General features: G+C 43.0%; 1 protein-coding gene across 2 annotated transcripts in view; it reads right to left on the bottom strand.

The window, feature by feature from the left end:
* mcm9 (minichromosome maintenance 9 homologous recombination repair factor) overlaps positions 1–16292 on the bottom strand; it is a 63936-nt gene that overhangs the window by 37023 nt on the left and 10621 nt on the right. For both annotated transcript variants that reach the window (XM_072279223.1, XM_072279232.1), the window contains exons 4-6: positions 13403–13719; positions 6966–7047; positions 80–280 (exon numbers count right to left, since the gene is read on the bottom strand). In XM_072279223.1, coding sequence (XP_072135324.1) covers positions 80–280; positions 6966–7047; positions 13403–13719 — 600 coding nt within the window. The remainder of the gene's footprint in view (positions 1–79; positions 281–6965; positions 7048–13402; positions 13720–16292) is intronic.

The following is a 16292-nucleotide window of genomic DNA, read 5'->3' as shown; positions in this document are numbered from 1 at the left end:
TGTTGGATTATACCACCGCACAATGGAAGACCTTAAGAATCTACCAAAAGGAATTGCTTAGCTCTATGCACATCTGCACCTGCTAGAGGATCATCTTTGTAATTCTCCCAGAAGTCTTCAAACTCTTTCTGGACATCATCATCAATAACAACTCCCATCGGCTGTTCATTGTTCACTTCAAGATTATTGGCTTTCAGGACAAGTTCTAGGTCACAGCGGGAGTCTTGAGACAGAGGCCTCCACCTCTGCATAACCACACCATAAATAGTAACATCATCACCTATAATTAAAAAAACACTTATTACTTCTAAGCATGTAGTAAGCAAACCATTTGAGATTTCAGCAAAACTCCAATAATCCACTATCCACTACTTCAGAAATCACATTTGGTCTCTGACTTATGACAGCCTTGTCTCCTGTGCTTCCATGAAGGGCACCCAGGCTCTTTTGAAACTCACCAGATTGATGAGAAAGTTGGGTTAGACATTACATAGTGATGTTAAAAAAAAGTGGACCAAAATCATTTTAAAGTGTTAATTAGACTAACATCCAAAAATCCAGCAAATCTGCCAGTCCAACATCGCCAAAGTCTTGCGTGTGCTGGCCTGTATGTGGTTAACACTATCTGACAACCATTAAAACAGAGAAATAAAATCTGTTTAGATTTGTTTAATCTTTTACCGTGAAAATTTTAAAACTGATTCCACTGGCCGCACAGATTCTAAATGTGACACTAAAGGTTACAAGAGGTAAGCGAATGGAATCACCTGTTCAGCAAAGAACATTTACAAGATATATTTTTTACCACATTACAGTATAACATAGTACAGGCCCTTTGGCCCATGACATTGTGCTAACATTTAAATCCACTGCAAAAATCAATCTACCCTTTCCCTCCCACACAGCCCGCCATTTTTCTTTTCAAATGTACCTATCTTAAATGTCCCTAAATATCTGTTTAACCATCACTCTTGGCAGTGCGCTCCATACCTTAATACTCTCTGAATAACAGATTTACTTCTGACATCCCTCCTATACATTCCTCCAATCACCTCAAAATTATGTCCTTTTGTACTAGCCATTCCAACCCTCAGAAAAAGGCACTGGCTGTCCATTCTATCTTTGCCTCTTAAACACCTCATTTGCTCCAAACAGAAAATCCCTAACTTCCTACACAGTGCACTCACAACAAAGTATATAAAATTCAGCAACAGGTTTGCAACCTTATTAATAAGGTGTCCTGGCTGTCTAGATACGCAAGCCTAGGCAGAACGATATGGACAGAAAGCCGTTGCCCATGTAGCAAGCTTCCCCTTTTCCATGTATCTTATTAACCCAAGGGAACAGCTGAAACCGATACAGTTTGGCACCAGCAGCATTTTAGGAGTTGCCAGTCAACGTTGAACTCAATGTAGGACTGCCTTAGGGACTCCAGCTCTGCATTTTTACCCTCGGGGTTTACTCCTGAAGCCTTCCCCATGAGCGGGTATAGCCACAAGCCAGCGGAGGTTTGAGATCAGTTTTCCTTCTCCTAGATGAGCTGCCAACCATGGCTGACGAGCCCCATCTGCCTGAAGAGTGATAGAAAAGTACACCAAAGAAACCGGCCCTTTGATCCATCTAGTCTGTGCTGAACCATTTAAACTGCCAATTCCATGGTCCGGGATCACAGCCCTTCATACCCAACCAAACTTCCCTTAAACATTGAAATTGACGACTTGCACTGGCTGCTCGCTCTACACTCTCACAACGCTCTGATTGAAGAGGTTTCTCCTCATGTTCCCCTTAAACTTTTCACATGACCTCTAGTCATGGCCTACCCAACCTCAGTGGAAAAAGTCTATTGCATTTATCCTATTTATATCCCTCAATTTTGTATAATTCTATCAAATCTCCTCTCAATCTTCTATGTACCAACGAATAAAGTCCTAACCTATTCAACCTTCCTTTATAACTCAAGTCTTCCATTCCTGGCAACATCCTTGTAATTATAATATGTTGTTCCAGTATTCACTGCCTTAAACTATTCATATCTCATTCATAAGGCCAGTGATGTTGTGGGGATAGAACTGGACTCTCTCACGGTGGTATCTGAAAAGAGGATGCTGTCCAAGTTGCATGCCATCTTGGACAATGTCTCCCATCCACTACATAATGGACTGGTTGGGCACAGGAGTACATTCAGCCAGAGACTCATTCCACCGAGATGCAACACAGAGTGTCATAGGAAGTCATTCCTGCCTGTGGCCATCAAACTTTACAACTCCTCCCTTGGAGGGTCAGACACCCTGAGCCAATAGGCTGGTCCTGGACTTATTTCCTGGCATAATTTACATATTATTATTTAATTATTTATGGTTTATATTGCTATATTTATACCCTGTTCTTGGTTGGTGCAACTGTAACGAAACCGAATTTCCCTCGGGATCAATAAAGTATGACTATGACTATATCATTATCTTTCAGACTATCTGACTATCCACATGATCAATGCCTGTCATCATCTTGTACACCTCTATCAGGTCACCTCTCATCCTTCGTCACTCCAAGGAGAAAAGGCCGAGTTCACTCAACCTGTTTTCATAAGGCATGCTCCCCAATCCAGGCAACATCCTTGTAAATCTCCTCTGCACCCTTTCTATGGCTTCCACACCCTTCCTGTAATGAGGCGACCAGAACTGAGCACAGTACTCCAAGTAGAGTCTGACCAGGGTCCTATATAGTTGCAACATTACCTCTCGGCTCCTAAGTTCAATTCTACGATTTATGAAGGCCAGTACACCGTATGCCTTCTTAACCACAGAGTCAACCTGCGCAACTTCACAAATATTTGTGGAATGAGTGAACAAAGAGCTATAACAGAAACCTGTTTCTCAGATGTTTCTACCCTACTCTGCTTTCTGACTGGTTGGAATCAGTGATTAGATTCAAATGCCTTGTGCTTTTACAAGAATTACACGTTTGCCCGAGGTATTGGGGAAAATGAATCAGCATGGACTAAAGATTGTCCTCAATGCGATAACCGGTCAGAATGATAAGGTCTTTTTCAGGCTGGAGGAATGTAACTAATGGATTGAAGTTATTTATACTTTATACTATCTTTGTACTATACTGCTGTATGCTCAGACCGCTACTGTTCACACCGCTGACACAGGACTGTGTCGCAGAATTCATCTCAAACCGTATCATCAAGTTTGCAGATGACGCAACAGTGGTTGGCCTCATCAACAACGACGATGAGTCCAAGTACAGAGAGGAAGTGGAGCGGCTGGTGGACTGGTGATGAGAACAACAAACCCAGTCTGAATGTGGAGAAGACCAAGGAAATGACTGTGGACTTCAGAATCAGAATTAATATCACCAGCATATGTCGTGACATTTGTTAACTTAGCAGCAGCAATACAATGCGATACATGATAATATAGAAAAAGAAGTAAATTAAACCATATAACCATATAACAATTATAGGCCACCTCGGTCTTTCTAGTCTGTGCCGAACTCTTACTCTCACCTAGTCCCACCGACCTGCACTCAGCCCATAACCCTCCATTCCTTTCCTGTCCATATACTTGCCCAATTTAACTTTAAATGACAACATCGAACCTGCCTCAACCACTTCTGCTGGAAGCTCATTCCACACAGCTACGACTCTCTGAGTAAAGAAGTTTCCCCTCTTGTTACCCCTAAACTTTTTTCTTTTAACTCTCAACTCACATCCTCTTGTTTGAATCTCTCCCACTCTCAATGGAAAAAGCCTATCCACGTCAACTCTATCTGTCCCCTTCATAATTTTAAATACCTCTATCAAGTCCCCCCTCAACCTTCTACGCTTCAAGGAATAAAGACCCAACTTGTTCAACCTTTCTCTGTAACTAAGGAGATGAAACCCAGGCAACATTCTAGTAAATCTTCTCTGTACTCTCTCTATTTTGTTGACATCAAATTAATTATGGTAAATACCTTAGGTGGTTGAATTAAAATAGTGCAAAATCTGAAATAATATATTAAAAAAGTGAGGCAGCGTTCATGAGTTCAATGTTCATCTATGAATTGGATTTTAGATGAGAAGGGGCTGTTACTGAATCACTAAGTGTGTGCCTTCAGGCTTCTGTACCTCCTTTCTGACGGTAACCATGAGAAGGAGAGTGATGGGGGTCCGTAATAATGGACATCGCCTTTCTGACGCACCACTCCTTGAAGATGTCTTGGATACAACAAAGGTGCAGAGGAACCATCCCTCTCTGCACATACATGGCTCCTTGGGAGTTCACATCACGGAGAACCTCACCTGGTCCCTCAATACTATCTCCCTGAATAAGAAGACACAGCATGCCTCCATGTCCTGAGAAGATTGAAGCAAGTGAGGTTTCCTCCCCACCACCTCCACATTTTAACTGTATTTTACAGGAGCACCATTGAGAGCATCCTTACATGGTATCTGGTATAGGAGCAGCAGAGCATCGAGCTGGGAGTCCCTACAAGGGCTGTGAGAATGGTCGAGAAGATTGCCAGGGTTTCCTCACCATCCATCAAGGACTTTTATCAGAAGCACTGCATACTCAGAACCCTTAGTATTATCAAGCATCCCACCCATCCATCCAGCATCCTCTTTGACATTCTACTATCAGGCAGGAGACAGCAATGTACAAAGACAAGAATCGTCAGAATGAGAAACAGTTTCTTCCCTCAGGCCATTAGGCTTCTGAACTCCCTGCCACATTGCATCTGAAGTATCACCAGATAATTTGTACTGTACCCTACAATATTTAATTTATGCACTTTACTTTGTTTATCTATGCATAATCCATCTGTAGATTTAATTTTTACTGTCCTAAGTTATTGTGTGTTATGTGTACCACTGTGTTTTGCACCCTGGCTTGGAGAAACTTTGGTGGTGTACACGTATATAGTAAAATGACGATAAACTTGACTCCATAGCATACAAATCAGTGACCATAAACCTGAGCCAGATTCTAAAGGATTGCTCCAAGGATCAGGTCTTGGTCTTCTGGTTAAGATTTATTGCAGAGGGTGAAGCACCAATGATGTGAAAATAGCCGAGAGAACATGTTGAAATGAGAAAATCTGAACTGAGTCCATGGCATAGATTTATCAGGCAAGTTGGCAAAAATTAAACACACGGAGCTTAATGGGGAGTTGCCAGTCGGAAAGAGCTGCAGAGGGTTGTAAACTGAACCATCTCTGTCTTGGGCACAAGCATCCCCACCATCAAGGACATCTTCAATAGGCCATGCCTCAAGAAGATAGCATCCATCATTAAGGACCTTCACCTTCCGGACATGCCCTCTTCTCATTACTACCATCACTGAGGTGGTACAAGAGCCCAAGGACACACACTCACTGTTTAAGGAACAGCTTCTTCCTCCCTGCTACCTTGAGATGTCAAGATATTTCTACTATTAGAATGAGAGAAGATGAAGAGACAACCTACACGATAATTTAATCCAGAGGTGCACAGGAACTTCTCTTCACAGAGGATGGTGAACTTCTTGAATTCTCTGCACTGGAGGGTGGTATTAGGAGTATTGGGATCATTGGGAATATTTGAGGAGGATGTAGATAGTCTTTGAAAGATAACAGAATTTTGTCCACCCCTCTCCGCTTTCTGCAGGGATCGGTCCCTCCGTGACTCCCTGGTCCACATGTCCCTCCCCACGGATCTCCCAACCGGCACTTATCCCTGTAAGCACAAGTACTACACCTGTCCCTACACCTCCTCTCTTGCCACCATTCAGGGCCCCAAACAGTCCTTCCAGGTGAGGCAACACTTCACTTCTGAGTCTGTTGGGGTCATCTATTGCATCCGGTTCTCCTGGTGCGGACTCCTCTACATCTGTGAAACCCAACGCAGATTGGGGGACTGCTTCATCGAGCACCTCCGCTCCGTCTGCCAAAACAGACAGGATCTCCCGGTAGCCTCCCACTTCAGCTCTGCTTCCCACTCCCATTCAGATATGTCCATACATGGCCTCCTCTACTGCCATGATGAGGCTAAACTCAGGTTGGAGGAGCAACACCTCATATACCGTCTAGGTAGTCTGCAGCCCCTTGGTATGAACATAGAATTCTCCAACTTCTGATAATTCCCTCCCCCTCCCTTCCCCTATCCCTATGTCACTGTGCCCCCTCCTCCAGCTGCCTATCATCTCCCTCATGGTTCCGCCTCCTTCTACTACCCATTGTGTTTTCCCCTATTCCTTCTTCACCTTTCCTGCCTATCACCCCCCGCTTCCCCTCCCCCGCCCTTTTACTGGTTTTTCACCTGGAACCTACCAGCCTTCTCCTTCCCACCCTCCCTCCACCTTCTTTATAGGGCCTCTGCCCCTTCCCTCTTCAGTCCTGACGAAGGGTTCCGGCCTGAAACGTCGACTGATCGTTTCCACGGATGCTGCCCGACCTGCTGAGTTCCTCCAGCGTGTTGTGAGTCTTGCTTTGACCCCAGCATCTGCAGATTATTTTGTGCTTACCATTAAGCAAGGGTCCATGGACCCCAGATTGAGAACCCCTGCTCTAGAGCGAAGAAGGATGAGAGGTGACTTGATAGGGGTGTATAAGATGATAAGAGGCATAGATAGAGTAGACAACTTGAACCTTTTTCCCAGGGTGGAAATAGCTAATACAAGAGGGCATAATTTTAAGGTGATTGGAGGAAAATATTGGGGGGGGGAATGTCAGAGTAGGCTTTTACACAGAGAATGGAGGGTGCATGGAATGCACTGCCAGAGGGCTAGTAGAGGCAGGTACATTAGGGTCATTAAGAGACAGATGGGCTCATGGGTGAAAGAAAAATGGAAGGCTGTGTGGGCGGGAAGGGTTAGATTGACCTTGGAGGGGGTTGAAAGGTCAACACAACATCATGGGCCAAAAGGCCTTACTGTGCTGAACGGTTCTGCGTTCAGCTTACCTATGCCAGCCATTCTCACAACTTAATTAGGAACTTGTACCTGATTTGCAGGTGTCCACCAAATCATCTTCCAGTACAACCAACAACGATCGAGGTATGCTTCCCACTGACAGCCTCTGGACCTGTTAGTGAAACAGGATGGATATGTAAAGAATAATGCAGATATCTTTTGAATGCTGGTCTAATCTTGCAAAGTCCACAGTGACATAGCCAGAGGTCAGGATCAAACCCAGATCACTGGAGCCGTGAGCCAACAGCTCCAACTACTTCACCACTGCTTCATTAAAACAATGGCTGACAGCACTAATGCATGAGTTAGTGGTCTATTTCTAATGGGTATTTTCTCAAATCAGAAAGTACAAAGCATTTGCCATTCAAGATAAAGTGATCTTTTTTAAAAAACATGCAACAGGTCTTAATTATTAAAAAAAATCACTATTATCAAAAATGAACCATTACAAGTGTGGAGACCATTCTGTTCCATTTTAATTATTGTTGGAAGTCTCCACAATTAAAATCTTTTTTGTTCCCCCTCTGTTTCTGATCCTTTTTTTAAATGCACTTCTTCCTTCTGCAACCTGGTATGGAAACAAAAACGCCCAGGAATGGAAAAATCTACAGAAAGTGCTGGATATAGCCCATCCATCAGAGGCAAAACCTTCATCACTATTGAGCTCCTCTACAAGGAGCCCAGCCACAAGAGGACAGCATCCATCATCACGGACCTCCACCATCCAGGCCATGCTCTCTTTCTGCTGCTACCACTGAGACAGGAGCCTGAGATCCACACCACCAGGTTCAGGAACAGTTATTAGATTAGATTAGATTATGAGGACACTCAGTCCTCATTTATTGTCATTTAGAAATGCATACATGCATTAAGAAATGATACAATGTTCCTCCAGAGTGATATCACAAAAAAAAAACAGGACAAACCAAAGACTAACACTGACAAGACCATATAATTATAACATATTGTTATAGCAGTGCAAAGCAATACCATAATTTGATAAGGAGCAGACCATGGGAACGGTAAAAAAATGTCTGAAAGTTCTGATCGACTCCAGATAGTCACCGTTAGCAGGCAGCAGAAGGGAGAAACTCTTTCTGCCATAAAACTCCAGGCACCGACAACTGTCGATGCATTGGAAGCACCCAACCACAGCCGACTCTGAGTCCGTCTGAAAACTTTGAGCCTCTGACCAGCCCTTCGACGCCAAGCACCGAGCACCACCTTTGCCGAGCGCTTCAACCCCGTCCTGGCCGCCAAGCAACAAGCAAAGCTGAAGACTTTGGGGCCTTCCCCTCCGGAGATTCTGGATCACACAGTAGCAGCGGCAGTGAAAAAGGCATTTCAGAAGTTTCTCCAGATGTTCCTCTGGTCTCTCACGTCTGTCTCCATCAAATCAGGATTGTGCACGGCACCCTACTTGACAGATTACAGATATCATTCACCGGAGTGGCCGCGCAAGCTGTGTCGCGCCGCCATCTTCTCCTCCGACAACCATCAGACTCCTGAACCAGTGTGGATAACTTCATTCACCTCAACTCTGAACTGATTCCACAACCTACAGACTCCCTTTCAAAGATTCAACAACTCATGTTTTCAGTACTATTTAATCTATTTGCACAATTTGCCTTCTTTTGCACACTGGTTGTTTGTCAGGTTTTGCTTACGTATTTTTTAATAAGTTCCATTGTATTTCTTTATTTTCTTGTAAATGCCTGCAAGAAAATGAATCTGAAAGATCGTGTATGTACTTTGATAATAAATTTACTTTGACTTGACGTCTCGATAGTTTTTTCACTTTTGCACATTTGGCATAGAATTAAATATTCTGCTTGGTTCCTGGTTTAGGTTCTGTATGGTGCAGTGAGGATTATTCACTCTGATGGGTAAACGAGATACACATTGCTTGCAGATTGAAACGACTGTTGGCAGATGCTGTTCTGCTTTCACCAGGGCAACTGCTGTCAGCACCTGATACAAGATAATGCATTTCGCTGCAGCCAGTTTCAAAAGGCCAAGTGACATAGCTGTTGTCCCCCTCTTTGCTTTTTCTCCATGCTTCCATTTTTCTCAAAACTCAACATAGCCCCAGGAATTGAGTGCAGGAATTTTGTTGATTGTTGTGAATACTGAAAACTTGGGAGTTTTGTCCATGAACTTCTGTCCATTGAAACACGTAGATGGAATTTCACATGCACGTATGCCAATGGTATCCAAAATTACACAACAAAGACAAATAACAACATAGTGGTCAGGGGTTCACGGACTGTTCAGTAATCCAGCTGTTCTTCAAATATTTGGTGTGGGTCTTCAGGCTCTTGTATCTCCTCCCAGATGAGGCAACACTTCATGCTTGCAGGTTACACTCCTAACATTAACCATGCTCCAAAAATCAACTCACAGGCAGCAGGTGGGTAAATACTGTGCCTTGAAAAAACAACAACTATTTTCACCTTTTACTATCTCATTTTCAAAATTCAAAACATATTGAAGCAGGATATTTTGAGCACACATTGTGTATCATGTCAAATCAAAAGAAACATTCTTAAAGCCTGTCAACAATTTACTAGAATTAAAATCCAAAATTGTGAGGTTGAAAAAGTATTGATATCCTTTGTAACTACTATGCTAATTTTCCTCAGGTGCAACACCTTAGCAACACACCAATTTATTGAGGTAGAAAACTGAAGGATCACCTGTGTTTGTGAGAATGAAACCCCCCCTCTCTCTGCAAGGTCCAACAGTACGGCAGATTTTCAACAGACCAAAACAAAATGAAGACAAACGAGCATTCAAGACAAGTCGGAGAAATGATTATAAAGAAGCACAAATCTGGGGAAGGGTAAAAGTCCATCTCAAAGGCATTGAACATACCTTGGAGTCCAACATGAAAAAAAATCGGAAAAAAAAATGAAGCCACAGCCACACTGCCTAAGTCAGGCTGCCCTCCAAGCTTAGTCACCGGAGAGGAATGGCACTTGAAGAATTGCACATGACATCTAAAACTTTGACAAATTTCTATAGATGTGCGGTGGAGAGAAAATTGACTGGTTGCATCACAGCTTGGTACAGAAAAAACAATACCCTTGAACAGAAAATCCTACAAAAAGTAGTGGATACAGCCCAGTCGACCATGAGAAAAGCCCTTCCAACCATTGAGCACATTTATATGAAAAACTATCGTAGGAAAGCAGCATCCATCATCGGGGACCCCCACCACCCAGAACATGCTCTCCTCCCCCTGCTGATATCAGGAAGCTGGTGCAGTAAGCTCAGACCTCACACCACCAAGTTCAGGAACAGTTATTATCCATCAAGCATCAGGCTCTTAAACTAAAGGGGATATCGTCACTCAACTTCACTTGTCCCATCATTGAAATGTTTCCACAACCTACAGGCTTACTCTCAAGGACTCTTCATTTCATTTTCTCAATATTTATTGCTTATTTATTTATTTACAGTTTGTTGAATGCCTAAGTTGATGCAGTCTTTCATTGATACTGTTATGGTTATTATTCTATGGATTTATTGAGTACGTGCACAAGACAACGAATCTTAGGGTTGCATAAGGTGACCTACATGTACTTTGGTAATAAATTTGCTTTGAACTTTGTAAGGGAGGCTACTGTGATGCCAGCAGTCACTCTGAGTCAGCTGAAGTCAATGGCTGCAACTGGAGATGAAGTTCATGGTTCCACAATCTCTAAAGTCTCGCACAATAAGGGCATTTATGCAAGAGTAGACTGGTCAAGAAGAAGCCCTGGTTGAAAGAGAAAACAAATACTTGCCTGTAAAGACTTTGCAAAGCATCACTTAGAAGGTACCGTAAAGATGTTGAAGAAGGTCATGTGCTCGGATGAGACAAAAGTGGAAGTTTTTGGCCTCAACACTAAGTGGCACATGATAGATCTAATACTCAGCATCAGCCAGGCAGCACCAGCCATACTGTTAAGTATGGTAGAGGTAGCTTCATGCTCTGGGGATGCTGTTCAACAGCAGGAAATGGCAATCTGGTCAGGACTGACTGGAAGATGACTGCTGCTATACACAGAGAGATCCTGGATTAAAACCTGCTAGCCTCTGCCAGAAAGTTTAAACTGGGGAGGAACTCATCTTTCAGCAGGACAAACACTCAAAGCACAATGCCAGAGCAGTCATGGAGTGGCTTCAAATGAAGAAAGCACCCATCCTTGAGTGGCCCAGTCAGAGTCCTGACCTTAACCCCATCAAGCATCCCTGGCAAGATCTCAGGTTTGTGTTCCACCACCACTTCCCAACTAACCTGACACAGCTTAAGCAATTCTGCACGGAGGAATGGGCAAATCTTACTTCATCATGTTGTGCAAAGCTAATGGAGACTTAACCAATAAGACTACTGGCTGTAATAGCTGTGAGAGGTGTTTCAACTAAGTACTTAGCAAAGGGGGACGAATACTTTTGAACTGCTGACCATTGCAGTTTTGAATTTTTAGTTTTTCATGCTTTACAATTTTCCTCATTCTTGGGGCTCAAATTGTGAAGTAAAATTTATTATCAAAGTACATATGTGTATATGTGTCACCACGTACAACCCTGAGCTTTTTCTGAGGGCATACTTAGCAAATCTATAGATCAGTAACTTTAAACTGTAAACATCAGGAACTGTAAACTGAACAAACTGTGCAAAATGCAGATATAAATAGCATGAAATAACAATATAACAGAGTCCTTAAATGAGTGCAACTATCCCCTTTTGTTCAAGAGCCTGATGGTTGAGGGGTAATAACTATTTTTGAACCTGGTGGCTCTACTGTGAACAAAGGAGCGTGTGATTCACAAGTTAAAAAATCTCAGTTAAATTGATCAAAAATCTCTGATTGTAATACTCATTTATGTGAGCAAAGGATCGGGGGTTAAATATTTTTACGAGGCACTGTACAAGGGAACCTTGAGATTGTCTCCTGTATAGTTAAAATAAATATAACACTAGCAAAAGAAAAATCACCCAGATTCTGTTTCAAAAGTGCCTTACTACCAGGAAGCTCTCAATATCACATTCCCAAAGGACTCTAATGTTGAGTTGTGGCAGGAAACACATGAACTGAAAATCTGCCAGCCCATCGAAGACAGTTTATGTGGGATAACTTAAATAGGCTTGTACACAGAGAGAAACAAACTCTCTTTGAGTAGGTGTATAATTATTTTATAAACCTGAGGCTTGTGTCAAGTGGTAATGCCAGGTTTTCAAGCAAACTACTCATCTGAGCATCAGATTTTGTCTTCTCTCAGGCTAAGGCACTAGTCTTCCTCCTATCATTAAGCAAGCTTGGATGTCTATTTCTAGACATGAGCCATATCAACTCAAAACCTGGCTATCTTTTACAGTTCAGGTTCACATCACTCTTGCTCAGAATCAGATTTATTACCACCGAGATATGCCATGAAATTTGTTGTTTAAGGCACCAGTACAGTGCAAGACTTAAAAGTTACTACAAGTTACAAAATCAAATTCAAAGTTTCATAGACCATTTACAAATCCGATGGTGGAGGGGAATAAGCTGTTCTTAAAATATTAAGTGTGGGACGTCTGGTTCCCGTACTTCCTCCCTGATAACAGAAGATCGCTAATCCTGGATGGTGAGGGTCTGTAATGATGAACGCTACCTTCCTAAAGCACTGCTTCTTGAAGATTTTCTTCTGGCAGGGAGGGTTGTGCTCCTACTTAATTACATCATTGTTTTATCCCTAATCAACCGGATTTCTTCTTGACAGATCGGTAATTGACCACTGCCACCATGTGGTCACATAGCTGGAAAAAGATTTACTCTGGTCTATTGCTGCCTGTATAAGATGTGCATTAAAGTTGAGTTGGGAATGAATGCATCACTTACCAAATTCTGGGGAACTAACATTTAAGTACCATTTAAATTTCATGAAAACTCAATCAAAAAAAATGCTAGTGTAAAACATTGGTAGTGTAGTGGTTAGCACAACAGTTTACAGTACAGGCAACCCAGGTTCAATTCATGCCGTGCCTGTAAGGAGTTTGTACATTATTTCGTGATCGTGTGGGTTTCCTCCGGGTGCTCCGGTTTCCTCCCACAGTCCAAAGACGTACTGGTTAGTAGGTTAACCAGTCATTGTAAATTGCTTCATGATCAGGCTAAGTTTAAACCGAGGATTGCTGGCCGGCATGACTTGAAGGGCCAGAAGGGCTGTTCCACACTTTTTTTCAACAAATAAATAAAATCTCAGCCTAAGCTTCATTCATCGTACATGTAACCAGTTCCATTTTCAGAATTTAAAGGATATTTAACCTGACAAAGTGTTCCGATGCAAGATCATCATTGTGAAGTAGCTGGCCTGCTCTCCTCTCCGCAGATGCTACCTGGCCTGCAGTGTCTTCTGCTTTGTTAAATGCTTGTTACATAAAAATGGAAAGGACTTCTAATGTTACCATAAATTCTAAAGTAGAGTTTTTATATTACCTGTTCTTGAATTTTGATTTCTTGGTAGTCCTTACACCTTGAAGGAGATGATGAGGAGCCAGAAAGACATGCAAATTTCGTTGAGTTACAACTTTCTGGATTAGGGCAGGATTTGGGGCGGCAGAAGGTATAATACTGTTCAAAGTCTGCAGTTGCAGTGAAGACATGTCTGCACTTGTTACACATGAATTCGTGCTCAAATTCCAACACTTTCACCATTCCAGTGCGGATGACTGTGCCAACAATCGAAAGAAAGTGGCCTACGTCCCTAGTCTTTGGAATACGATCCCTTGTCAATTCAGGGCAAAGTGGCAGTCCTATTAGAAATAGCAACATGCATACACAATTTAGTTAACACATACTCAAAACTTAGTTTTCTGATTGTAGGATAAATATCAACAAGTGCAATACAACAAACCATATGGTGTTCTATTGTTGAACACTGAAAGAACTTTTATGCTGTGACGCCAAACAAAGTTACCGGACGATTGATGCTAATGAGGGAGATAACAGAGACAATGGAGAAATGTTCAAAATGCTAATAAGAGAGGAGAGAGGGATTAACAGAAAAGAAACACAATTCAGAATATTGACAGACTGGTTGCTTTGAACCTGAACTGTTTGATGTTTGATGGACAGGTGATACCCCAGCAGGGGGGTAAAAAGAACAGGTTCGCTAAGGCACGGGACACCATGAGACCACGTGATAATGAGACCCTGGAAACAATGCCCACTTGAGAAAATAACCCAAAGAGATTAATGAAGTTTTCTACAAAGGTCTTTATAATTGCCTGTACCAGTATAGCAGACAGCAGCTTTATTTTTAATTAATTATTTATTAGCTTGTTTGTTTAGCCCTAACCTAATCAGGGGACAATTTATAATTACCAATTGACCTATCCGGTACATCTTTGGACTGCAGGAGGATACGGGATCACCCAGAGAAAACCCACAAATACCACGGCAAGGACGTACAGAGACTCCTTACAGGATGGTGCCGGAACTGAACTCCAAACGTCTGGGTCAGAACTTACACAAGTGGATCAAAATACCTGTTTCACAGCTGGATAGAATGACAATGGACTTCTAAGCATTAAACTCTATTCAGATACGCTCTTTCTAATTGGGGCCAATTTTTGATAGCCCAACAGAATATACTTAAAAAACTTATAAACACATGAGATTCTGCAGATGATGAAAATCCAGGGCAGTAAATGCTGCAGTAACTCAGCAGGTCAGGCAGCACCTAAGGAGAGGAATAATCAGTTGACGTGTTGGGCTGAGACCCTTCATCAGAATTGGAAAGAAGGGGGAGGGTGCCAGATAAGGTAGGGGAGGGGGAGGACTGCAGGCTGGAAGGTGATAGGTGAAACCAGGTGAGGGGGAAGGGGGATGAAATGAGAAGCTGGGAGATGATAGGTGGAAGAGGTGAAGGGCTGAAGAAGGAAGAATCTGATAGGAGAGGTGAGTGGACCATAGGAGAAAGGGAAGGAGAAGGAACAGAGGAAGGTGATAGACAGGTATGGAGATGTGAAGGGATAAGAGGGGAGTCAGTACGTGGAATGGAAAAAGAGACAGCAGAAGGGGAGAGAAATTACTGGAAGTTAGAGAAATCAGTGTTGATGCCATGAGATTGGAAGCTATCCATATAGAATACAAGCTGCTGCTCCTCCAAACTGAGATTAGAAAATTTAAAATGCATTAAGATGATCCTTGTGTTTCCCGTGCATTTTCCCTGGGGCCTGCCCTACAGTAACACTGATAATACAAGTGAAGAAGGGTTGGACTGATTCCTGGGTTCCTTCAATCTTGAAACATGAGAAATAGAAAATGAGACTCTGTATTTGGAATTAACCACCAGTTACGTACAGAGTAATCATTGTTTAAAGTCCCTGAGAGCAGCTGCCACACACCTTTGCTGAAGTTAGCAGTGCCACCTTATGTGTATCAGAGCCTGGATACGAGAATGACCAAAGCTGCCTTGCGTAGATGAGTTTTTATGAGGTGCCCGATTTCCTCCAGAGATGTGCTGGTAGCTTGGTCCCTTAGTCACACGGAGGGTTGTGGTTCTGTGGAATGCTCTGCTTCAGAAGGCAGTGGAGGCCAATTCTCTGGATTCTTTCAAGAAGGAGTTAGATAGAGCTCTTAAAGATAGCGGAGTCAAGGGATATGGGGAGAAGGCAGGAACAGGGTACTGATTGTGGATGATCAGCCATGATCACAGTGAATGGCTGTGCTGGCTCGAAGGGCTGAATGGCCTACTCCTGCACCTATTGTCTATTAATTAAATGCAGACTCCAAGGAGTAATTTATTCTCTCGTTATCTGCCATGTCACATGACGTAGGTGATCATGGTCTTTCCATGACCATGATTGTTCTAGGCAAATTTTTCTACAGACGTGTTTGCCATTGCCTTCTTCTGGACAGTGTCTTTACAAGACTGGTGATCCCAGCCATTATCAATACTCTTCAGAGATTGTCTGCCTGGCATCAGTGGTCGCATAAATAGGACTTGTGATATGCACCAGCTGCTCGTACGACCATCCACCACCTGCTCCTTCGGCTTAATGACAAGTGACCCTGACCGGGGATGGGAGGGGCTTAGCAGATGCTACACCTTGCCGATGACCTGCAGGCTAGCAAAGGGAAGGAGCAACTTACACCTCCTTTGCTAGAGATGCATCTCCACCCCACCACCTTCTTCTTCTTCTCGCTATCCATCCCATAGGACGATGACGGTTCCTTCCAGTCAGTTAGTGGGGTGATACCCCAATCCTCAGAAAGGAACAGCGTGTGCGTGAGTGGATCTTAGGTGAGTAGGGCGTCGCACAGGTCCAGACCCACTCTCTCAACATACCCTCCCAGATGCAGCGGCATGGTGGGGTCAAAG

The sequence above is a fragment of the Mobula birostris genome, chromosome 2, assembly GCF_030028105.1.
Source record: "Mobula birostris isolate sMobBir1 chromosome 2, sMobBir1.hap1, whole genome shotgun sequence".
NCBI lineage: Eukaryota > Metazoa > Chordata > Chondrichthyes > Myliobatiformes > Myliobatidae > Mobula > Mobula birostris.
Note: the sequence above shows the minus strand (reverse complement) of the source record. Positions and strands in the feature narration are given on the sequence as shown.